This window comes from Adiantum capillus-veneris, chromosome 30 (genome assembly GCF_014529385.1).
Source record: "Adiantum capillus-veneris isolate H3 chromosome 30, ASM1452938v2, whole genome shotgun sequence".
In the NCBI taxonomy this organism is placed as follows: Eukaryota; Viridiplantae; Streptophyta; class Polypodiopsida; order Polypodiales; family Pteridaceae; genus Adiantum; species Adiantum capillus-veneris.
In genome coordinates, this window is record NC_140960.1 from 79555394 (window position 1) to 79581413 (window position 26020).

The 26020-nt window shown below is 44.3% G+C and overlaps 1 protein-coding gene across 3 annotated transcripts in view; it reads right to left on the reverse strand.

The window, feature by feature from the left end:
* LOC147418269 (S-adenosyl-L-methionine-dependent methyltransferases superfamily protein) overlaps positions 1–26020 on the reverse strand; it is a 60291-nt gene that overhangs the window by 11826 nt on the left and 22445 nt on the right. For 2 of the 3 annotated variants that reach the window (XM_086506820.1, XM_086506819.1), the window contains exons 7-12: positions 21442–21521; positions 21212–21295; positions 20889–21002; positions 17463–17581; positions 17201–17318; positions 16948–17099 (exon numbers count right to left, since the gene is read on the reverse strand). In XM_086506820.1, coding sequence (XP_086362946.1) covers positions 16948–17099; positions 17201–17318; positions 17463–17581; positions 20889–21002; positions 21212–21295; positions 21442–21521 — 667 coding nt within the window. Of the gene's footprint in view, positions 1–16404; positions 16520–16947; positions 17100–17200; positions 17319–17462; positions 17582–20888; positions 21003–21211; positions 21296–21441; positions 21522–26020 lie in introns of all 3 variants that reach the window. The other variant, XM_086506821.1, reaches the window with a different exon arrangement.

Consider the following 26020-nt stretch of genomic DNA (forward strand, 5'->3'; position numbering starts at 1 on the left):
TCGTCTTCTTCAAGAATAAGGCAGAACACAGACATCACATGTTGTACGTTTTCCAGGCACCGCGGAAGCATAAGTTGGTTATAAATGCGAAAAAGAGCGAGTTTTCTTGCCTGAGATACACTTGTTCTTGGGACACATCGTCTCAACAGAAGGGGTAAAAATGGACTTGGCCAAAATTGAGACCATTCGTGATTGGCCTAATTTCAAGAATGTTCATGTAGTGCTCATGTTATAGGCGGTTTATTCAGAAATTTTTAGAGATAACTTCTCCTTTGTGTATGCTGACTCAAAAAGGAGTTCCCTTTACTTGGGAACTGACAAAGATTGCAACCTTTCAGACTCTCAAGGAAAAGTTGACAACAAGACCACTTTTCGCCTTGTCGGACTTGAGAAAGCCATTTGAAGTTTACTGTGATGCGTGCGGTCGTAGTTTGGGAGCAGTCTTGATGCAAGAAGGCCATGTCATTGCTTACGAGAGCAGGATGTTTTCAAGCCCTGAATTGGTTGCACGGATTTACGAGAAAGAGTTGTTGGCAATTATCCATGCTCTTACACAATGGCGACATTTTCTTCTCGGAACTGATTTTACTGTCTTCGCAGACCATCACAGTTTACGCAACTTCTTATCGCAGAAGAAGCTTTCGGGAAAGCAAATGAGATAGGCTAACATTCTCTCACAGTTTCATTTCCAAATAGTCCATGTTCAAGGACAAAAGAATTTAGTGGCAGATGCGTTGTCTCGCAAGCCCTTGATTCTAGCAATTTCTGAGATACATCATCGAAGCTTCGAAGATATGAATGATCAGTACGCCACCGATCTTGATTTTGTAGATATCTTTCACTGAATACAGAGTGGAGAGTTAGTTGCAGGCTATTCCGTACGGGACGGCTATTTGATGCAAAAAATGTTACACAGCCTTTGAGGGAAAACGTATTGACAGAATGCCATTGTCCACCTTTTTCGGGCCACCGAGGGTGTTGAGCGTTACTTTTACTAGCCAAGACTCAAAAAGCACCAAAGATAAGATTTTTGAAGCGGATCAGTACACGAGAGATTTGGACACTGCTTTTGCCAAGGTGCCCGAGGCTCTTGAGAAGTCTCAAGCACGGCATAAGAAGGCAGCCGATAAACATCAATGGGACTTGCAGCTGAAGGAAGACGATTGGGTGCTCTTACGGTTTGAGAAGGCACGCCTGAGGAAACGAAAGGGAAAGGAGCGGCTTTTGTTAAAGCTAAGTATGCGATACTATGGCCCTTTCTAGATTCAAGAAAAGATAAATGATGTATCCTTCAAACTGAAGTTGCCAGATACTTGGAAGATTCACAATGCTTTTCATGTGAGTCTATTGAAACCTTTCAAGGGTGAGGTGCCAATCGACAGGGAGCCTGAGAAGCAGCTTGAAGTAGAAGAGAGCGAGGAGATACTCGTTCTAGAACAAATACCGGCTCAATGGGAAAGGAAAGTGAAAGATAAAGGGATACGACGGTTCTTAGTGAAATTCAAGAACCATCCGGCATTGGATGTGAAATGGATGTAGGAGGAGGACATAGCAGATACTCCTCGGATATTGGAACTTTGCCTTGAGGCTTTCGGTCTAGCTCCGACCATTCCGAGAGATCCCGCAGATCAGCAAGGTTAAATCTCGTGCAAACGGGACTGTATAAGAGGGGAGTTACTCCTCTCCTTTGTCGCACATTACCCAAATGGAATAAAGTCATTGATTTTCCTTTGGATTTCAGGGATACTGATAGGCTGACAGTTTTCTGTTGTATGACTTTATGAAAGAAGTACTTCGACATGGGAATTCCCGAAATGAATCTCTCATGTGAGTCGTGTTTGAGTGCATGTTTGAAAGACGAAATGATCGTAGCATTTCGATCTTGAGATTCCATATGAGATGGACATGATAGCAATAAGAATAAGTCAATCCGGACATTAGTGAGATCTGGAATAGATCTAGATGCGATTGCTAAACACGTTGCTGATAGATCATGGTCTGATATCTTGATGGGACTTTATGGATGTGATTTGAATGTTCAGTGACCGTCGTCTTTGTGCAACTGCTTGATTTGTGTTGTCTAGTGTGTCGGTAATCAGAGTTAGTGTCTACTGAACTAGTTTATGGCTTGTGTTTGATTTAGCACGTGTAATCGAGGGCGATTACAATTCTTTCAAGAGGGAGGCATGCCACAAAATGATGACGTGGCATGACCAGATAGATAAAGTGACTAATTTATAAGTTGTTCCCAACCTATGGGGTCCCGTCCGATGGGACCGAGGGGACACAGACAAAAGAAAAAGAGAGAAAAAAATCGCATGGGATTGCTGACGCGGCTTGCTGTACAGATGCCTGCAAAATGTGTTGGCTGGCTGACGTGGCAAGCTATATGGAAACCTGCGATTTGCGCTCGCAGTTTTGGAGAGCTAGCTTTTGGGCCAGACGCTTTTGAGACTAATGTTTTTCATGTAATTGCTTTTGAGAAGGCCTAGAGCCTAGAAATATGTACCTAGGGGCACTCTTCCCTCAGTTTTGTTGGGAGCATTGAGCACAGAAGAACCGTTGACTTTGTACATGATCAAGCATAATTATAAAAACAAATATCGAGAGGGGTGCTAGACTTTGGGGCCAATACCTCTAGGCATGGAACTACGTCGGGCCATGTCGTCTCTCGTTAAATTGTGATTAAGTTTATTGAGTGATTCTCACATTGGCGTGCCAGATTTTTGACTTGGGGTGTCCAAGTTTGTTACATTCTTAACCAGATTTCACCGTGGATTCTTCGAGCTTGGATGCAGAACATGAAGAAGAGCTAGGTAATATTCAAATTCCATTCACGCATGGTCTATACACATGGATCACAGGTAGTTTCCAGAGCCTCGACCAGCATATATCCGCTCTCGAAAACGAATGTTCAAACAAATTTTCGCTTGTCCTCTCTCTCAGGGGCCGTGCAAGGGTTTTAAAGCCTGTCTTGCCGGACGACTCTGTGTATTTCCGAAAACGATACCCATCTCCAACAATTGCGGACGCAGATTGCTGCTTTTAAGCGCTCACAGAGTGGTCCTACTGCCACAATTATGTACAAAATCACCAATTTCGAGAGGGGGGGGGGGGGAGGGTGTACGGAGTTGGACGGAAATAATTGGCTCAATCAATGGACCACGTATTTTGATCTCCATGGGGAGCATGATGAACAAAGGATTCAAACAATTCCTCTCTATCTGTGCAGTAAGGCGCTTACCTGGTGGCGCGACATGACACAGAAGCCTAAGACGTGGGTTGACTTCTGTGTGAAATTCAAGAAGGATTTCGCAAAGATGAATCCTTTCAAAGCTTATGCAAAATTGCAGAGTCTTTTGATGAAAACTCTGTCTTTTGATAAATATACAACAGCTTTCAAAGAAGCGCTCACCTTTTGCAAGGTGAATTTCACGCATGTTGTGCACATGTATCTGCTAGGTTTGCACGGAGACTATCGTTAGGCCTTGATCAAAGATAAAGCCCCGACTCATGTTGAGGATGTTGTGGCAGAGGCCAGAACATTCCATTTGATAAATGGAGCGAATTATGAGAAAAAAGGAAGTTCAGATCAGCAACTCGGCGAGGGCACTTCGAGGAAGCGACCTCAATTCCAACAAATGTCCAAATTGCCGTCGAGACCTTCTTAGGAGAAGAAGAAAGCCAGGAATGCTGCTATTGCTGACATAATTTTTTTCGTACGTGTGTGGATGCCTAGCCGTACTCGTTTGAGTACAGAAGCGTACAAAAAGTGATTCCGTACCTCATTACTTTGAGGCTCCATCGTTCCACTTTTTGATCTTTGTCTAAATGGCTTTGGGACTTAGCCAATCAAACTTGTCTAGTCATGAATCATGATGGTCATTGACTGATTGATGTAACGTGTGCACTGTGCAGATTGATTAACAAGCTAGTCTCTAAATTCTAATTTCTAAAGTTTCTATGGTTTTATGTTTGTGTATAAAGTATTAAACATGGTGGTGAATTATGTAGGCTTTTAAGCATCCTATGCAGTAGGCTAAATGACGTGTGGAATTTCTAGGTAGTCTGATCCATACTTATTCCGTACTTCCTACCCGTGTGCGTCTAACGCGTGGTTGAAGTATGGAAAAACTATGATTGTTGATGTAGCGAAAAAGGGGGCTTGCTTCGGATGTGACTAGATGGGCCACCAAATCAAAGATTGCCCCTAGAAGAATACCAAGAAACCGCAAGGTCGCCCTTCGGCTCAGATTCACGATATCTCAGGTAACTCTGATGTTATTCAAGTTGAAATCCATCAATTAGCGCATAGTTCATGCACCAAGTGTACTTTTAGCACCAAAATGTTTGACAAGCACGATCTTCTCCATTTTCTTGGGAAGATCAATGGTCACGACGTCGTTGTACTCCTTGATAATGGAAGCTCACACAATTTAGTGGATGCAAAATTGGTACAAAAACTACATCTACAGACAGTGACCATGAGTACAGCCCGAAGATAGCCCATGGCGAGGATATGGACGTATGAAATCAGATGGTTCCAGATTTCACACTCGAGCTCGCCGATTACAAAGAGAACCTGGATTTCCACATCATGTGCCTGGACAGAGCAGATGTCACCAGAGAGTGGCAATTCCATTTTTGTTTATTTTCTCTTTCTTTGGAGAATTTTGTTTGTTTTACCTTGTGGCTACATTTCAGTTCTGGGTGTGGCTGCAGTGTACAAAGAGGCTCAGATGACCTAGAAGAATGTAATGGCAGAAACTCCTAAATTTTAGGGACTGCTATTTTTGGACGGCAAAATGTCTTCGCGTCATTACGTGCAGTTTGACATGGGGATCATTTGGTTACTCTGTGGCCAAGTCAACGGAGGCTGCAGGTTAGATATTTTTAGACCCGAGGGTCTAAAGCGGGAAAATGCACAAATGAGTGACACTTGGCACTCTGAGGCCAGTTTACTACTTAAAAAGAAGGCAAAAACGTGATTTTCAGCTGTGAGCTCGTTTTTGAGTGCTGTCACAGGTGGGAGAGCTTCAATGGAGTGTTGGCTTACCCTCTATGTACAGTGAGGTGCAGGATGTCATGACTTGCACACCTCTCACTGCTCTCTCTCTCCCCTATTCTTTATGGTTATGCCCCTCTAGTGGGCTTTTCATTTGATCAATGTACAGTTATGTGGGTTCATGCGCGATTGCCGAGGCAAGAGCCTCTTGCACAGGTACTGAATTAGCTAGCGGATAATCCCTCACAGGTACAGGTGAATTCGGAGAGGTTTCACGTGCGAAATCCCGTCCGATTCAAAGGGCAAGTAGCCCTACAGGTGCGGGAGCTCGAGGACTTGCTACGGATGCGACCGGCACGCAAAACGGAGCCCGAAACAGTGAATTACAACCTGCTGTGTATTTTTGCAGGTTTAGGGTTTCGGCCCTAAACGGACCCTAATACCCCCAGGAGGTTCGGGGACGCGAGGGGACAGTTGTACAGGTGATTTGGCGCATTTTCGGGGCAGAAAACAGAGAATTCAGCGTGCTGCAGATTCTCGCCAGGTTTTGCGAAGTGTCCGTATGCGTCGGGAAAGTCATCCAATGCGTGGGAATACTGACTGTGAAGGGTCCTAGTACAGTTATGCTGCCGAAATCGGGCCAGAACAGTTGAAATTCAGCCAAGGTTGTGCTGGGCAGCTTGTAGGGAACCACAACTTTTATTCCCTCTTTTAAAGAATAAAGAAATACCGAAAGGGGCGCCTATTTAGGGGCCAATCTGGTGTTTGACTCGCATACAGATGCTAGAATGCATCTGTATCCCATTCCCCTCTCTTGTGTCATTATAGCACAGGTAGAATAGACGACTAATAATGGGTGAAAGCTAAATCACGGTTTGAAGTAAAGTCTACCTCCCTTTTTGAAGTTAACAGGCCGGTTACAGCAGATCTTATTTTAAGAATTCCATGGTTATATGATAAACAAGACACGTTGTATAAATGCTATGTACATCACTCTCTTATTTTTGTTGAGCAAGACATGCCTCATGTATCTCTTTCACTTTATAATTAGATTTCTCTAAATAATGGTTTTGCAATACCAATTGTTACTGCTTTGGAAGTGTTTAAGAATACAAAGTCTTTTGATGTAGACTTTTACGATCTCCTTGGTTTGATTCATTAGTACTTGGTACTTCAATCACTGAATTTCGTAAAAATGTTTCATATTCTTCAGTTGAACTTCGGGATTCTGACTGATTTCAAGGATGTTTTTCCCGATGATCTACCTCTTGGCTTACCGCCCTCAAGAGGAGTAGATCATGCCATTGAATTGGTGGCTAGTAGTCAGCCTCTTTCAAAGCAATCCTATAGGTTTAGTAAAACTGAAGAGGACGATATTCAGTGGCAACTGAAAGATTATCTCGATAGGGGTTTTGTTTGGCCAAGTAAATCCCCGTGGGGAGTGCCAGTGTTACTTTCTCGAAAGAAGGATAACACGATGCGCTTCTGCGTGGATTACAAGGGGTTGAATAAGCTCACTGTCAAGAAAAGTATCCGCTCCCACGTATGGACAATCTGATAGATTGACTCCGCGGAGCATTGTATTTTACGAAGACACCTGCCATCAGGCTATCATCAAATACGAATCAAACTGGAAAATATTCTAAAACAGGTTTCCATACGCGTTGTGGTCACTATGAATTTTTGGTCTTGCCTGTTGTATTTCTCGATGACATCCTGATTTACAACCGAAGTTTATCTGAGCATTTGGCGCATATACACGTTGTTCTCGATGTACTAAGAATTAAAGCTTTATGCTAAGGCTTCTAAGTGTAAATTCTTTAAGAAAGAGCTTTAATATTTGGGTCATATTATTACTCGCAATTGTTGACCCTGAAAAGTTTAATGAAGTGCGAAATTGGCCCATTCTGAAGAATGTGCGCCAAGTCCTGTCCTTTCTAAACTTCACACGATTCTTTCGCAAATTTATCAAGGATTGTTCTAAAGTTGCTGCTCCACTTACGCAACTTTTAAAAGGAGGGATGAAAGGACCGAAGACTTCGGTTCATCATCGTAAAGATAATCCCCCTATTATCTGGAATGAGCGTCTCGATGAAGGCTTCAGGACACTGAAGCACTCGGTGACTATTGCGCCAATATTACATATTGTGGATCCTAGCAAGCCTTTTGTAGTCAAAACGGATGCTAGTGATTACGCAATTGGTGCAGCGTTGTATCAGGATGGACATCCTGTTGCATTTGAAAGTAAGAAACTTTCTGACGCTAAGATGCGTTACCCAACTTATGAAGAAGAGCTTTACGCCATAGTCCACACCTTGAGGAAATGGCGGCACTATTTATATGGCTCTACTTTTGTTACATGGATAGACCATCTCTCCTTGCACTATGTCTGTGATCACGGTGATCTCACAGGCCGGAGGCCAGATGGGTTACCCCATTCTGCTATTGGATTTAGCCCATTCATGCTGATGTATGGATTTGAGCCTAAATCCCCTATTGCTATTGGCTTAGAGAAAGTCAAGGATCGCCAAGCTCGTGATTTCTTGTATGAAATGCAAGAAATGCTTGAATTGGCTAAGGATAGTATAAGGACTGCTCGTGATCGAGTTACGACTTATGCTAATCAAAAGAGATCTCAGAGGACTCTAGAGGTGGGACAATGGGTCTATCTAAAGATACCCAAGGATTCCAAAACTATGCAAACTGGAAAGCATTGTAAGCTTTCAGTTAGATATTGTGGTCCGTTCTTGATCACAAAGAAAATTGGCCAAGTTGCCAATAAACTTGCTCTTCCTCCGGATGTTAGTGTACATCTATGTTAGCCGCCTTAAAGAAAAATTAGGCAAAGCCGACATTGTTGTGCCTATCGAGGAAAATGTATGGCAAGATATACAAACTAAGTTTATTCCTCGAGAAGCAGAGGCTGTTCTAGATCATCATACCCGTCATTCGTGTTAAAAAGCTAATAATGAGTACTTAATCAAATAGAAGGGTCAATCTCAAAGGTTTGCTACTTGGGAATTAGTGAGAGCTTTGAAAGCTCGGTATCCCCACTTCATTGATGAAGACATCATTGGTTCTTAAGGAGGGAAGTATGTTATGCCCCACTCACAAGAGAGAGGATCCGGTCTAAGACACCATCGGATGGGAGTCCGGTGTCCGGGCGGACGTAGTGTGAACCGGGCCAGTGTGGCCGGCTACTATTATAAAGGAGAGACCAAAGCCTCATTAGTAGTTATCGACTACTACTGGCTAAGTAACAATGGTTAGCCCGTGAGGCTAGGAGTGCGTGAGGTCACCTCGAAGGCTGGGTGGTATGGGATGCTTGGTCTTACATCTGGCCTCAGCACGGGGGTGCCGTCGGATGGTGGCTACGGTCCGGTAGTTTGTCCGATGCATGTCTATAGGCGGTCCGTGTAGCCGAGAGATCCTCTCCGAGTGTTTGTTTCAAACAGACAAGATACAAGAGCTTAAATAAGATCCTTATATTATAACTCTAAAATAATTTATAAGAAAAAGAACCCAACTCCATGACTCTAGATAGGTAAATCAATCTCAGTTTGTAATACCAGTACGCAAAAACTCTCTGGTCAAAAGGGCCATCACTCTCAATTTTAAAGTTCAAAGCCTTAGGGAGACCTTGAACTCCATCAAGAATAGTGTTGTGCAAGAAAATTGGATTGATTCGAGAAATAGAGGTGGAATGAACAAGAACCTTTAGGAATCCAAGCCATCATGCCCACCCTATGTCTTCCAAAGATAAAAAATAAATTCCATAGCAATACTCTGTCATTGGTCCATGATGTAATCAGATAAGATATTAGTAATCCTGGTGTTTTATGTCTATTATACTTCACTTTTTGGCATACCAAGCATGTACGCACAAAAGTGTCAACATTTGCCTTAAGTTGAGACCAAAAGAAGTAAGTATGTATTGCTTTTAATGTAGCCTCAATCCCACGATGCCTTGTAAAAGGTGGATTATGACATTCAATCAGCACTTTTTGTCTAAGTTGTCCTGTGACACACAACTTAGTTTTCTTCATAAAAAATCCCTCTTTAAGAGCATATCCTAGAACAGCCTCACCATCCTAAAAGCTGTCTTCATAAAAAAATCATTCTTTCACAGCATATCCTACAACAGCCTCACCATCTTGTAAGTTGTCATAAACGCTTTGGGAATCGGAATCCATAGCATAATGTTGTCACATGTCATCCAACTCATGATCAAAAATAGTAGTGATTGCTGAAATTTGCGGTTTGTGATATAAAGCATCTGCAACCACATTCTTCTTCCTCTCTACGTAAACAATCTGAAAATGACAGAGACAAAAGATTTTCCCATCTCATATGTTTGTTCTAAAACTTCAAATATGTGGATCTCTATACAGAGAACCCTCTCTTCCAATCTTACACATAGAAGAGGTGTGCTCTGGGGGTTCCTTTTTGTAAATCAGCCCCATCTACAACGCTTATGGGCTGCAGCTTGTCACGATGGAAACAAACTCCAACAGCACTTCTCCACGATGGAACTCACCTACTTGGTCCTGGGGACATTTGGTGCACTTGTGACAGCCATAGGAATCGGTGGCAGCATCAACTTGGAGGCTGAAATCTGCAGCAGCAAGTAGATTCCTTCAACGCCTTGCTTTTCCTCCAGCAACCTCTCTAAACTACAGCACTAGAAGATGCTTTTATAGGCACAGGAGCCAGCAAGAATAGAGGAGGGTCGGCTTGGAAAGAATACAGGTGTAGGGGCGCCTAATGAGGGAGATGCTCCTTGGCTTGTTTCCCACGCCAAAAAAGAGGGGGAGAGGTCAATGGTGCCAGAAATAGCTAACAAAAGGGGGCACCTTGTTTTTGTTGCCTTTGTTAACTAGTCGTTGTCCACTTATTAAGTGGGCCGCCGGACACTTTTTAAAAAAGGGTCTCGGGCCATGACTAAAAACAACACTTTTCAAACATTCAATACTCCCCTTGCAAATAATCACGAGGGTCCAAGCCATGAGTATGTGCAAGCATTCTCAAACATCAGTTTTCTTCAGTACTCCTCTCGGGAGTAAATCACCAATCATTGAAACCAGTATTAAAACCAGAGTCAAACAATTCAAATCGGCACCAATACAGGTTTAAAACAGATACCATCCATTTCCAAACAAGATCACCAAACAAATTCTCGAACACATTTAGAAAACTTGAAAAAAGGATTTTCGACATCAACTCAAAACGACGACTGGCTTTCCATTCTGAGACCTGCACCAAAAGTTGGGTTAGGTTTCTTCCAAAAGGTTGTAGCCGACCGCAGGATGGCCCATAAGCTCTTAACATGCCTCGACAGACAGTGCAGTCCCAAGACGTAGCAATCACACTGGACCTCCAAGGTTATTAGCTCGAGATGTTGAGAGATGTCGAGAAATTTCAAGTTGTAATCTGCTAGGGTTTTCGTGGCAAGCATTTCAGGATACCCCACTCTACCATAGATTGCACTCCAAAGAAAGATGTCTAAAGGCATGTAACTTTGACCAAAAATTTTCTTGAAAGCTTGCCAAGTCCTTGGAGTGTGCGGCTTGGTAGCTATAGATTTCCACCACTGCATGGCACTCCTTCTGAGAAAAAAAATGGCTTATGCCTCGTAAGACAGAGTGATGAAGACGGGAGCGTGCCCAATGCACGATGGAGTAAGGGTAGGAGTGGCTATAGGTCTGAGGTCAGAACGCGAAGATTCTTTGATAATATTTTCGATAAAACTTTGAAGCGCCAACTTGCTATGTTTGCTCTTTGGTAGGACCAATATGCTTTCTGGAAAAGCATACACATGAAGCTTTGATACCACTGTAACCGCCGACCGGACAAGCACCACGAAGAGAACATACTGAAAAATTTTTAGCACTTCAAATAACAATTGAACTAAAAGAGACGCATGGCACACGAGACGAGGAGTGGCGAAGTTTGATCTCGAGAGAGCACTGGCCCCAAACCTTGGCGCCCCTTCCGGTATTTCTTTATATTGCTTGATCTCGGTACAATGCCGGTACTCCATCCTCTGCACCTCTACGCGGGAGCCTGCCAGATAATGAGCCCTTGGCTCATATTTAAAGGCCCTTGGCCTCTAAACGCAATTACAATGAAAAGTTCAAGTTTTAAAAGCATCTAGCCTCCCAAACGCAGCCAGTAAAATATGAGGAAATTACGTACAGCTTACCACGTTAGCATGTCAGCCATATTGTGGGGCGTCAGTACAACTGCCACGTCTGCAAGTAATACTTTGTGTGTGTGTGTAGGTCCTGCTTTATTTTAATGTTATGTTCCTAGGCACTTGGGCCCCATCGGATCGGGTCCCATAAGTTGGTAAACTTATAACTGGGAGTCACTTTGTTCCAGTGGCTAGTTGCACACAGAGCTACAGCAGTGGGGAGCTTGCTAGTACGTAGTGGCTTGTTGGTAGCCGGTGCAGCTTGTGACCATCCTTTGTAGAGTCAGTGTCACTAGGATCGACTACCCATTATCATCTCAACATCTCAGCATTTATCATCATTGTATCATCATTTGCACAAGTAATAAAGCAAGTACTTGCTTTGGCAGTAGAGCAAGGGGGCCCTTGACTGTGGTTGGGACCCAACATGCTCTCTTTTGTTTCAGTTCTTTTTTATTCCGGACATGGTATCAGATTCACTATGTTGTAACGGCTTGGTCTCATAGGTCATTTTGGCCTTTTGAAAACGTTAATATATCATTTCATTTCATTTTATTTCATATCTCTCTCTCTCTCTCTCTCTCTCTCTCTCTCTCTCTCTCTCTCTCTCTCTCAGCAGAGCTCCCCCCGTCTCACACCAGAGGCACATTGATTGACCAAGCAATTGAACTGGGGAAATCCAGGCGCTCGCGACTGCAAAGAACTACACAGCATCGACGAAGGCTACGACAGAAAATTCAGAGCACACTAGCCAGGCATACACGACGCCCGGTCAGACTTCTAACCATGGAGGAAATTGATGAGATTCGCCAACGACCGATGCTAGATCTCTTGTGATTCAGCTATCCCAACAAGCCGCCCATTACTCTGCTTAGTGTTTTGCCTGGCTCACATCGACCAACTTAGGACCACATAGTATATATCTTTGTTTTGCTGTTGTTAGGTTATTTTGCTACTCTGACTCTGTATCAGATCCACCACTTTGTAACTTTCGGGTCTCATAGGTCATTGTGGCCTTTTGAAGACATTAATATAACATTTCATTTCATTTCTCACTCACTCTCTCTCTCTCTCTCTCTCTCTCTCTCTCTCTCTCTCTCTCTCTCTCTCTCTCTCTCTCTCTCTCTCTCTCTCTCTCTCTGTGCAGCTTTGTGGATTTCCGTAAAGCATTTGACATAGTGCCCAGAGCGAGATTGATGCGCAGATTACAACAAATGGGAGTACCCACAAAGCTCATTTGGGGGGTCATGACATTATACAGGTCAGTAGTGGGGTATGTACGCACCCCAAAGGGTCTATCCACACCGGTTTACTCCACTATTGGGGTGAAGCAGGGCTGCCCGCTCTCTCCTACTCTATTTGCTATGTATGTAGATGAGGTTTCTGAATACATTGAGGGAGATGGTGATAGAGGTGCACAGCTGGCCGGGACATGGATTCCACTATTGTTATATGCTGATGATATTGTTTTGATCTCTGACTCTCCGGAGGGGATGCAACGTCAACTGGATGCTTTGCATAGGTTTGCCCAAGAAAGTGGTTTGTCCGTCAACCTTGGGAAAACCAAGGTCATGGTATTTAATACCACCCCACAGTGGATCAGGAGGTCAACGCCCGCCTTCACATACAGCAAGGAGAAGGTGGAGTATACAGATGCTTACACTTACCTTGGAGTGGTTTTTAGTGGGCCAACATTTTCATTGAGGAGGGCAGCAGAGACTAGATTGACCAGAGCTCAGGCAGCATTGGGTAAATTGGAAAGGATGTGTTCACAGGTTCACTTTCAGGAGCCTCGGACGAAGCTCTGGCTCTTTGACACTTTGGTGGCCTCTGTATTGCTCTATGGAGCTGAGATTTGGGGACCTTCACTGGACCATCACGGGAGGACAAGCCGCAGTGATGGATGGGGGGACATGGAGAAGCCTCTGGTCTCTATGATCTCGCGGCTCATTAAGGCCAAGACTTCAGTACCACGTGCTATGATACGAGCAGAGCTAGCTGCCTTCCCATTGGTGGTTGAGGCGCTCACCAGATCTGTCTCCTTCATACACCGCATGTGGGAACTTCCCAGAGACAGATATGCACGCCTTGCACTTGAGTCCTCTCGACAGTTAGCCGTGCAGGGAGATACAGCATGCTGGTATGGGGAGATGACGTCATGGTTTCAGGCGCATGGGTTCAGCATAGACAGATTGCCTCCTTTCGAGTACTCACTGGATGCGCCCTCTGTGACTCTTACACAATCCGAGATCACCAGGCTCATTCGCTAGGACTTGACTCAGCTAGACACCAAGAGGACATGGATACAGCCAGTACAAGAGCTAGGCACAAAGATGGCTTTCTACAGAGAGCATCTCCTTTAGCTTACGGAGGATGGTTTTGTGACAAGGCCCAGATACATGGACACTCACCTGTCTCAACGGATACGATGTGCTATTGGCCAGATATGCACATCTTCACACCGGCTGCGTATCAAGACTGGGAGAGAGAACGGAATACCAGCAGAGGCCTGTCCAACGGAATACCAGCAGAGGCCAAGACATGCCCCCTGTGTGACACGAGCCTAAGACAGTTGCACTACACATGCCACTGCCCCGTCTACTACGAGATACAAGGCCGCTTCCATTGCTTGTTCAGAGAGGGCTTTGGACCATTCTCTACAGTCATGCGGTACGAGGATCAGAGATGCCTACCTGGGTTTGTTTTTGCTCGAGCTGCGCAGACACAGAGAGAGCTTGATGAGAGGAAAGACTAGCCTGTCTCAGAGACAGATCACAGACTTCTTTAGAGCTGCCACTGGACACCCGGAGGAGTTACAACCACAGCAGAACTCGTCGCTTTACACTAGAGGCATACTGATCGAGCGACTGAGCTGGGGAGATCCAGACACCCACGACTGCAGAGGACTACACAACATCGACAGAGGCTGCATCAGAGGATTCGGGTCACTTTGGCTCGACATGCACGACGCCCGGTCAGACTACTTACCAGGGAGGAGATTGATGAGATCCGCCAGCGACCGATGCTTAGTCCACACCCAGCAGTCTAGGATTCCATAGTATTTTATTTTGTCATTTTGTCATCTTGTTACTCTGACTTTGTATCAGATCCACCTCATTGTAACTTTCTGGTCTCATAGGTCACTTTCGCCTTTTGAAGACGTTAATATAACATTTCATTTCATTTCATCTCTCTCTCTCTCTCTCTCTCTCATTCAGTTCAATTGAGTTCTTTTAAGTGAAGTAACCTTGTGTTTGTGCAGAGTACTAGATCGGAGCTAAATCCTTAAACACTTCCGCTGCAACTGACAGCCTACATGTAGCTTGGGGTCCCCTAGTAGTTGGTATGGCCCTTGGGTGGCTGGCTTTAGTTTTATGCCTTGCCTAAGGAACCTCAATTTGAAAAATCAAGTGCAATGCCGAGTGGCTTGAGCTTGAGACAAGAGATAGTTGAGGCAATCCCAAAGGCTTAGCATATTCCTCTAGATGAAACAGAAATTCCATGGATAGGTGACTTCACATGTTGTAGGTGCAAAACTGCAAACTCGTGCCTCCATGCAAGAGAAAGGTTGTTTAATTCAAGTGCATAAAAGGAAGGAAGACTCCCGAGTCATCATACTCCAGCAGAGAGAGAGTTTAATTCAAGGTCTGCCATTGATGTTTCCAGCGGCTGATAAATCAAGGCTTGTGGAGTCGGATGGACACCTCCCAAACCAAGAGCCACTTTCACGAAAAGTGAACACATCTTGTTTCCTTTATCCTCAAACATAAAACACATATCGTTTCCTTGTTACTCGCATAGAGAACACATTTTGGTCCCAGAAATCTGATAGCCAGAACCATGAATACATCACGTCCAGGCCATCCACAATCAGCTCATGAACAAATAATAATCGCCCAAGATACTCAGCAAGATGGGTTGCCAAGCTAGTTATCTATCCCAAAAATCACCAACACAATGTGCTCAAGAAACTCAGGTTGGAGCAATAGTTTGCCCTATACCTCTCACGTGCCGGAATCTGGCAAAAGCATGTGACAGGGGTATTCAAGAAACATCAACCCCTCTGCATCGGTAGCACAAGGAAGATGGAGTAAACTACTCCTGATCGATCCTTGACAAAATCGAATCGGTCAGCCATCCAAGCATCTCGAACACGGAAGTCCTCCGGAGCTCTGCACATGGGAACCATTTCAGCAGGGCTGTCAATGGCGAGCAATTCAGAGAGGGGTTTGCATGCTGGCTGAATTTTTCACAGCATACAGGTGATGCCCATGCTGATCACATCACTTGCACTCTCTACCTGCTCCAGCAGCCCTCTGCCCCATCGCCCTGGCTAGCTAGCTAGCTGGCCTCCTCTAGACATGTAACCACCTGACCCAAGCTCTTCAAAGTCAAATTGCACTGCGCAGGTAATAGCAAGGAACGCAGTGTTGCCTGTAGTAGACAGCATGGAAGGGTAGCGATGTAAAAAGCCTTGAAGCAGCGTTAATTATAAGCGCAATCTGGACAATGTTTTAAAAAAACGAGGGCGGCAATCTCAAAACCCCCGATGTGTCCTCAAGGAAATCGAAGCCAATCTTCTCTTCCTCAAGCAATAGCGAGCAGATCACGCTCATGCACTCGTTCTCACAAGATCCCCTCCTGTTCGTCTTCCCACCATCGTCGCCATGCAGGATCGCGAGCCGAAGATGTCTGATACTATGTCACAATAGCACAATGTGGAAACATAGATGCGACACACTTGCGGCAGGAGAAAGGTATGAGAGTGAGAGAGAGAGAGAGAATAGAAAGAGATTGACAAACCAAACTTGAGATTGCTACAATTAACTCTGACCACATGGCAAATTGATAGCCCCAGAGGCCCTTATATACTTCCCAGTGCCCAACCCAGCCCAATAAACCATGTCGAATACATAAGATAAACTAAATACATAGGCTAAAAACTTGGCACGTTCACATGGGATGCATGACTTTAACAGCAAGTGGTTCTGATGGATCCTTGTCAGAGTATATGACTGTAGAAGAAAATGTGAGAGGCAACGGAGCAAAACAAAGAGGTGGAGGTTGAAGGATGCCCTGCTATGTATTTGCCAGTACTACTTTATGCCATGGCAGAAATTGGCAAACCAACAGTTCCTACTAGTGTCTCAGCAAACAATGGACATACAATCTGAATGCTTTAAGGTACTGCAACAAAGCGTCCTACCTTGCCACATATTAACTCCCCGGATACGCAAATCTAGTGCTTCAGGTTGAAATGGGCACATTTGCTGATCATTGTGTCCCTTGTTGGCAACTGGTTAAGTTTATGAAAGAATGCCCTGCAAACAAGGATGCAAGCACTACTTGGTTGCTATGTATGCTGAAAATGGGTAGCTAGAGGATGTTCCTCATATGGATCTGCATACTAATGCCCAGGTTGCCAATAAATATAAAACGAAGAAAAACAACCACTTGGACCACCGGATGACGCTAACATTATATGGCAAAGGGGTGCAAAACAGGAAGAGAAAATCCCAAAATTGTGCAACCAATAGGCACGTCACAATGATGTGCTTCATGTTTATGCACATCGAAAGGATGTCGATCATCATAAGTTTGCATGTGTGCATGCATGAGAGCAACATGGTGTGTGCATGCGCGTGCGCGCTTGTATGCGCACGCACGCATGTGTGAGTGTGCGCAAACATGCACAAGCATGTGTGTGTGCACGTGAGTGTGTGAATTACAGGAAATTGAGAAATTTTACTTTTCTAATGGTTCTTTGGGTGATGGAGATGTAGTCTTTGCATTGCCCCTTGATGACACTGTCCGAAGAGCCTCAATAAGCGGTGGATCTAATCCCTTCCGAGGAGGGTCCATAATAACAACGTCGCACCCTTTCAACCAGTTGATAGGAGTCTGTTGAGGGTTTACAAAAGTTAGCTTGTTTCTCAACACTTAGCGATGTACAAATGCAGAGTTTTTTGACCATGCAGATGAAATGTGAAGACTTTTGTTACCGCTGATACATCTGCACAATGCCAGCTGATGCTCGACTTATTAGGACTGGAGAGCCGTGCAAGAGAGAGATCAAAGGATGTCTTTGCTTCTTTGTTAACCTCCACGCACCTCACAGCCCTAAAAAGACCAGATAATTAGCGTCACCAAGGGTATAGACTTATCTCCATAGCAGACACCTTTCTATTATGCAAGACTCATTTTCTTTCATTCATATATCCTTTTCTAACATGAGAATCTGGATAGCTGCCCATAACAAATCACCTGCATTCACAGGTTGCTGCAAGAGACAAACCAATAATTCCTGAGCCAGCATATAGCTCAACAACTGCCTTTCTTGGCTTCACAAACTTTTGCATCTTGCGCAACATAGACTCAAAGGCCTGCCATTTGAGAGGAAAAAAATAGAATTATTCAAGATGTTCCTGTGGATAATACTTCATACAACCTCACAAGCTTTGCCTCAGATCTATTCACAAATCACAATGCTGGATGCAGCAGCCATTCATTTCTTGCAAGCGAGAAGGAGGTGTTATTATGTAGCAAAATGTTCAAAGTCACGAAAGTTCAATACCCCCCCCCCCCCCCCCCCCCCCCCCCCCAAAAGCCCCAAAAAATAAAAAATAAACAAATCGCTGCCATACAAAAATCATTGTGAAATCTGAATCCTCTTCAAAGAAGGTGAGAGTGCCCTTGCTAGCTAGAGAATATAAATGACCAGGCAGAGAATCACCAATATCAAGGGTCATAGAGGGCACCTAAGACTTCAGGGCTATGTACTCTACATGATACTACAAACACTTAAATGGACACAGACAATCCAGCCTTAACTAACCTCAACCATGGGCTCACAGTGTACAATTTGCTTTCCGGGGCATCTTCAGGAGTTTGCACCACATAATTAAGAGAAGAAGAAGTTAAGGCAATGTGTTAGGTGAAAGCCGCATAGTAGGTGCTGCTAATAAAACAATAACCCTAAAGCATTCCAATGATGATGATGAAACAATTACCCTAAACGTAATTTTTTGCATCTTAAGCATAGATCCCCCTAGAATACCTTTTTGCCACTACCAGTCATGGAGGAGAAGTACAGCCAAGGGTTTTTCTTATGGCCTTCTCTGGCACTACTTTGCTTGTGGGAAAAAATAGCTTCCTACAGAGTAGCGGATCTTCAAAAGCAGGCAAGAGAAGGGGAGAATAAAGATCAACACCAGAAAAGAAGGGAGGTAAAGAGCAAGCACGAAGTACTGCCCTGGTTCTTCACCCCTAGCTGAGCTCAAGCAATAGCTTCTAGCAGTAGTCAAAGAAAATGGACTACACTTTTTCCCTGTTGAATTTAGGCTTGCAAGAATGCAAAGACAAAGCAAGGAGGAGGAGAAGCTCAAGCCTCAAGGGCAGACAAGAGGCAGTAGTATTTCTTGGTGTGCAAGTATAAAGATAAGTTAGCCTATATCTACAACGTATGGGCGAAAAAACCTGCTAATGAGGAAAAAATGGCCCCAAAAATCCTAAACGTGTTCACATGTGTTACTACCATTGCAAACGAGTGAATGTCAAGGATCCTCCAAGCTCTATGTCCCTTCTCTCTAGTCCAATTCCCCACATTCTGTTCCATTTGCTTGCAATTGTCTCCCAACCAAGCCAGCCAAAATCTATAGACACATAGGTCGAGTGTCAAGAGAATGCTACACTAGTAGATTGAACAAAGTCTGCCCAAATGAAACTTCTTGAACCATGGAAATCTACAACTTCAATGCAATTCTTTACGATAGTAGTCATCCACCGCAATCGTAGGTTGAAGAGCGAGCTTCCCCATAATCTAAACGAGAGAGAGGTGGCTGAAAATGAGAGAAAAACTCAAAAAAAAAGAAAACCCAGCAAGCTGATGGATTTTTTGACAAAAAATGCCCACATACAGTGAGAAAAGTGGTGTAAGCTGATGAAAGGAGACCCCTGAAGGCTGGATATGGCGATGGAAAGCTTCAAAATGCAAGAAATTGCTGCAATATTTAAGTTTTCAGCCCCCAAAAGTGCTGTAGAAGCTCAAATTCGTAAAATCTCTTAAAATTCTGTCTTTCTAGACTTTCAACATGTCAAACTTTCAATTCTTCAATTAAAGTCCGCTTAAAAAAATAAAAAACAATGTGTGTGTACACACATTTATTAGTGTTCTAAGTGACGTTTTGGTCACCCAAGGCTCTACTCCAATGATTTTCTCATCCCGTAAAGCCCTGGGGCTATACCATTTCAGTTCACAAGCCACAAATATGTGTCGACACCAAATCGCATGCACACGGGTTCCAAGCGGGCATCCCCATTTTCCAAAACTATTTACGTTCATGCAAGAAAGTAGCAAGCAAGAATAAGAAACACAAGTGCACAAATATGCTATGCAATGCCACATCAGTATGAGCAGTCTTTGCTCGTGAGCCTATGAATAGATGACGTTCCCACGTAAGTACATGTGGTACCAGACCCTGCAAAAAGCTACCCCACAAGGCATTTCTGGGAATGTACATGCGAGCACATGTCTCAACAGAAAGCCAAGTCCAATGTCCATTGTTCAAGGTCCAAGACCCAAGTGTATAAAAGCCATGCGTTCGAACTGTACATGTTCATTGAGTAAACTACCAATCCAAAACTTTAAAACAGTTGCCTATGGATTCAAGGCAAAGATGTTCCATATCAGAGCATATGAAGCTGTTTTTTTCGTTTTTTGCACTCCTCTACAAAGGCCTGTTTCAAACTTCCTCAACATTTTTCCATCAACTGGAACAGGATTCTACCCCACCATGTGCAAACTGACCTTTGGCTCGCAACTTGCAAGAAAGAATTCATTCCATCAAGGATGATGTGATCAAGGAACAACAAGATGAGGATTCAAAGAGCTAAACGAAATGTGTGGTCACTTGGCAAAAGACTTCTCCTGACAGGCACAATTGCTAGAGTGATTCAAAAAACCACTCACAGGCAGCCGTATTTGAAGGGCCAAATCGCAATGAATATCGTTTAGTAAAACGAATCACAAGAGGGGACGAAAGAAACACCTCTCTTGAACCATTCGCATCCGAATGCAAACAACAATTAACTCTTTCCTTCTCATGAATTTCCTTGAGATCACTATCTTCCATAAAAAATAAAAATGAGTAGCAAGTGATATCATGAAAGCTGGGACATCTTTGAATAAACATGGAATAGGTGTAAAGTAGAATCTGCCACGAGGCTATTTGGCTGTTTCTTATGGGAAAACACATATACCCAGACACATAAAATACAGATATACACATACACTCTAAACTTTTCTAGTCTCCGAAAAGTCAGAACTGTCATCCCAAAAAAATAATTTTAAGTGCTGAAAAAAGGAAGAATTCTGACTGCCTTCCCTATCCAGTTAGTCTCACTCTGTAGTTCATTCAATTTCCTAACTTCCTAGAGCTTGGTAATAAGCTAATGTGGGTGGATTATCTTTTGTTGCTGAAATGGAAGATGGCCAAACTGAATCAGTAGAAGTTACACAGGCACAGTACGCAGGCATCTTACCAGGCAGTAAGGATTATCTGCTTGCGCGCTTCCAAATATGCAAGCATAAAACATGCATGTAAATGGCTTCACTAAGCATCAAAGAGCTAGACTCGACATTAGAATATCAAAGATTGCAAATATTTCTGTTAACTCTACACAAAGTAAAACCTGAAGATTCGCCTGTGAGAAGCTAGAAGGAGTTAAGCAGATGTCGACACCACCAATGCGCTCCCAGCATTGTTGGTCACCCAGCAAATGCCTCCATCGTCCCCCAAAAATTATCTGCAATAATCACTTTTCAGTATCCACTACGTCAATGGCTGACTTTCAGACTACACATCTGATATTAAGGGGCGATGCTTTGTTTAAATTGCATGACACAGGTAGATTATTAGCTTGTGCCTCACTTTATCACTGCATCTGTCTGTACCTACTTGCAGCCAACAGAAACGTCCAGTCTTACACAAGCTTTAAAGACAGAAAGCACTTACATTTGTTCGTGAAGTCTGAAAGTTAGCCCAAACAGAATGAATCATTGGATTTTCACTCTTTGCACCACCTTTATTCCATAAAAACTGCAAAAGAGAAGTGCGAGGACAAACTGCAGCGTTTAATTCTTCAATTACTGAAGTCAACATTATGGATCCATGTACCAACATTCAAGGAACTATCACTGAGCTACAGGAAACAAGTAAACTCTACAGTTGTGGATCTTTCCAACCTCAGACAAGTCTTTCAAATGAGCTGCAGTTGAGGACTGCTCAGATCTGTCATTCCACACCAACACAACCTGGACTTTCCCTGAAAACAGCATAAAGGGTTAGGCTTGGTGCTCCCTTTACCTCTCACACCCTGCCCTCTTTCTCCCCATTACCCACTTTCACCATGATCAGATGTGAGATCCACAAAGTAATCAAGACCAGCAAAGAGGCGCACCAAGAATTATGGGTGTGAAGGGTGTATCGAAAAGCGCTTCTTAAACCAAACATGCTCTAATCTATGATTCAACAGAGGCAACATGGTTTCTTCCCAAAGATTTTTTCATCCACTGCTCCATGGCCAAATAATGGGCCTAGATGAGAGAGCCTAGCGCCTAGAGACCATCATCACCATCACCATGGCACTCCTGAAGATTCGAAATGAGAAGATTTGAAATGGGATTGCAATTGATATCATGCAGTTTTGAGATGGGTTTTCAAAAATTTGAAGCAGTATTAGTGCATGTATGAATACCATCTAACAGGTGTGTAGACAACTTCAACATATATGTTGATTACATGGTCACTAATCATGAAAATTGCACAAGTCAAAGCAAGACATTGGATTGGGCCCCTCAGTCCAAAAATTAATGCCTTTAAAAATGGAAAGAGAGGGGATGATTTGCTGACATGGCAGCGACACATACTCATGGTGTGGCCTGTCCATGGGGAGTATCTTGTGAACCAGGCCAGAAATTCTGGGTGATGACATGGCAGCCAAATGAGGTGAGATGGCATGTTTTTTGACCATGAGGTGTCAGTATTTAGCAGAATTGCTTTTGGGTGCCAGGTTTTTGTATTAATTTGTTTTGGGCCTAGAGACTTCATAAGTAGTGCCTCAACAGAGCTCTCGCAGATCAGTTCACAGTTCCACGATTAGAGAGTGACTCCCCAGCAGGTGTACTCTGTGACTTTATTGATTAAAAAAAAAGTACCGAAAGGGGTGTCAAACTTTGGGGCCAAAGCATCTGAAATTGCACTCCACCACTTCATGTCTCGACTACAAGTGCGATGTTCTCTCTTTCAAGTTCAAGGTTGCAGTGCTTCTACCGCCTCGCCAGTGGCTTGTCAATTATAGACACACATGCCCAATATGTGGTCTTGACACTTTTCTTTACAAGCCAAGGAAAAAAGTAAAATCCGATAGATGAATGGATTGATTAGTAGGATCTTCCTGCTTATCTGAATTCTTCTTATCCTCCTCTTCTCTTTGCTATTCACAATCCCCTTGATACTCTTCGTGGTAGAGTTCTAGAGATACTACCACCGTCGCCTCCTCGGTCCCCTACCTAGCACTACTCCATCTTAGGGTCACTATAGGCTTGGTTCCAAATTTGGTGGGAAAACCAGTTCATGATCCTTCAAGCGAACCTTGCAGACCTTGGGGACATGGCAAGGAAGCCCTCATCTTCTTTCTCCGAAATCTGCCCAAAATCAGTTTCACTCAGCTTGCCAAGTAGCTTGGCATTGATGAATTGCAAAATAACTCTCCTGAAGCTCGTATGGCGAGTGGCACCAATTATTCTACTACACCACTTGTGGCCTCTCTCCTAGTACATGTTCAAAAATTTGTAGGTTCAATTGACTTCCACATCATGGAAGTAGCTGAATGTGATGCTTAGCTTGATATGCCTTCGTTTGATAAAATATAATTCCCTAATCTACTACCGTGATCAAGAAAGCCTTCTAACCCATAAGAGCAAACAACTTAAACTTGATGCTAAGTTCAAGGATTAATCTGTGCCAGCTCTATGTGCTTGCTTTGTTTCCAAATTAATGTAAAAGTCTTGTTCTGCATAATGATCGATGTCAAACCTGATTATGTTGATGAGTCTATGACACTCTCCACTTTTTACAACAATATCCCAATTGATTTGAAGAACCTCCTCCTGATGTGTTGCCTCCCTCCAGACCTGAAGATCATGGAGTCCCTCACATTCACAGATCCTCACTCCCTAACAAACTATAAAGCACAGCACGATGGCCTTTTCACCCAAGTCACCAAATTGTTGGACAAGGGCTACATTCTTGTTCCCTTAATCTAATTGTACACAAGAAGGATGGTTCAGGCACGTGTATTGTGTTACACCACTGTTGCTTCGCCATTTTGTACGGCTAATGATTGTCCCATGCTGCCACCCATTGCACACCACGTAGGTTGCACAAGCGGACACTTTAGCACGTGTCCGGCCGGTCATTTTTGAGCCTCTGGCTGGGTGCACACACATTCTTAGCCATTTTTGGGCTTTTATGTTTTTTGCACCAGTTACACATTTTTGCCCTACCTCAACCCAAAATCCTATGAAAGGAGTGCTTGGGGTAATGTATTCAGGCATTGTGTTATTGAGAGCATTTGTGCTTCTAGCGTTCTCTCTCTCTCTCTCTCTCTCTCTCTCTCTCTCTCTCTCTCTCTCTCTCTCTCTCTCTCTCTCTCTCTCTCTCTCTCTCCAACGTTTTCGGTGCGCGTGGCTCTCACCCTCTCCGCTGCTCGCCCGCACATGGTATCAATCGCCAGCACGTGAAGAAATCTGCGATCTCCTTCTGGAAGCCCTAGCGCTAGCTTTTTACAGCTTTTCATCGCTAGAAGTGCTAAAATCCAGCCTAGCATTTTTTGAGATCAGCAGCGTTTTTGGTTCAGACTGTGTTTTTTGCTTGCTGCGATCTGCTGCTCCCTCTCTTCGCGCCCCCTCCCTACAACGAAACCCAGCAATCGGCATCAGATCAGCCCTGCGTTTTTGAGCAACTTCTGCGTTTTTGCCTTGTGCTGCGTTTTCAGCAAAAACCTGAGCACTTGCACCAGCATCTTCGGCGGTTGCGCACTCCAGAGGGGGTGCTGACTTGTGGTTTGCTATGGACACACCTATGCACTCATCAAGGGAGCTCACACGAGATATGACCATGCTCATGGCATATGGGATTCCGACATTCCCATAGAAGACACCACCATCTTGGGTGGACAAACACTCACCACTTGACCTCGACACGTCAGATCACTTGCTTACACAGGAGCATATACATGGACTTAGGGAGAGGATCTTGGATCTCTTCTTGGATAGGTTCATTGCTTGGATCTACACACTGGAGTGGGACTTCAGTATTTTGGAATTTATTGGAGAGTTTATCCGCGAGACACGGGAGATCAGGCATTAAACGACTACACCCGGAGTTTGGCTTGGATGGTAGTGCAGCTGCTCTTCTACACTCTTGATCATATATATTGCTACCTTCAGAGTTGCTTACACTCAGATCACGACGCAGACAGCTTGGTCTGACCACACCTCTTCTCAAAGGCCCTTCACAGTGCAGACTATTTAGTATGGCTTTCCTCTCATCTTGGATTACCCTACCTACTGACAGGACACCATCCGATGGTGGTCCGTGCGGTCTCCCGGTGACTGCAGCAGCTTACGGTAGTTTCTACAATGCAGACTGCTTATTCTGGCTTTCCTTGTTTCGGAGGACGTTTACGGTGCAGATTGCTACATCTGGCCTTCCTGGAGCCACCTGGCCACATTGGGTTGCAGGTTCATGCATTGACAGGCTTCCGTGCATATTGATGACGGTTCCTATGCTTCTCCATTTTCTCCATACAGTTTGACTACAGACACCACAGATCCTATTGGGCAGGACACTTGCAGGCCTATTGGATTCTTTCACGACAAGGTGAAACCGGCCCGTAGGGCGGTAGACTTTTGGCTCACACTTGAAACTTTACTTTAGACTTTAGGACACACAGAAACTTTGCAAATAAACCTTGACTAGAATTCAACACTTCAAGACATTTCACGACTTGGTAGCTAGAGCGCTACCAAGCCCTACAGCGACACCCTGTAGGCCCCAAAGACTAGCGCCCCTTTCGGTATTTCTTTATTCTTATTAAACTTGAGAAAAATCGGTAAACCTCTACAAGCTGTCCCACTTTTTTTTCTCCGCCACAATAGCAAACATAGATGGAGGCTCAAGCTCCGCCACAGAGGGACTCTGATGAAGTCCCCTCACTCCACCCCGTTGAGCCCACCATTCGACTTGCTCTCACTCCGACACAGCAAGCGAGCCTAGCCCCAAAGGTGAAACGCCTGCAGCAGGCGACTTCCATCATTTGCAAGTTTCTCGGCACCAAACCCAGCAGAAGAGAGCTGCGTGACCTTCTCTAGGCCCACCTTCTTGCAGAGGTGGGCAAGATCTTGGACGTTCAGTTCCTCGGACGTGGCTACTATCACATAGAGTTTGAGACCTCCGAGATGGCGTCCAAGGTCATAGCGATGAGCCCCTTGCCCATCCGAGCAGTTCGAGCCTACTTTCGACAGTGGAGACACGGTTTTGACCCAACTTCGGATGTTCTAGTAGAGGAGGCAGACCTTCCCATCTCCGTCCGCTTTCCCGGTTTGAGGAGGGAATGCCTACCACTTTTGTCCAGGATAGGCTCAGAGATTGGGACTGTCCTGGAGACACCTCACACGGTAGCCTCAGTAGTTGCCAAGGCGGCCGGCATTCCCTCAATAAGAGTTCTGGTTAGGGACACCCACACTCTCCCGAAGGTCA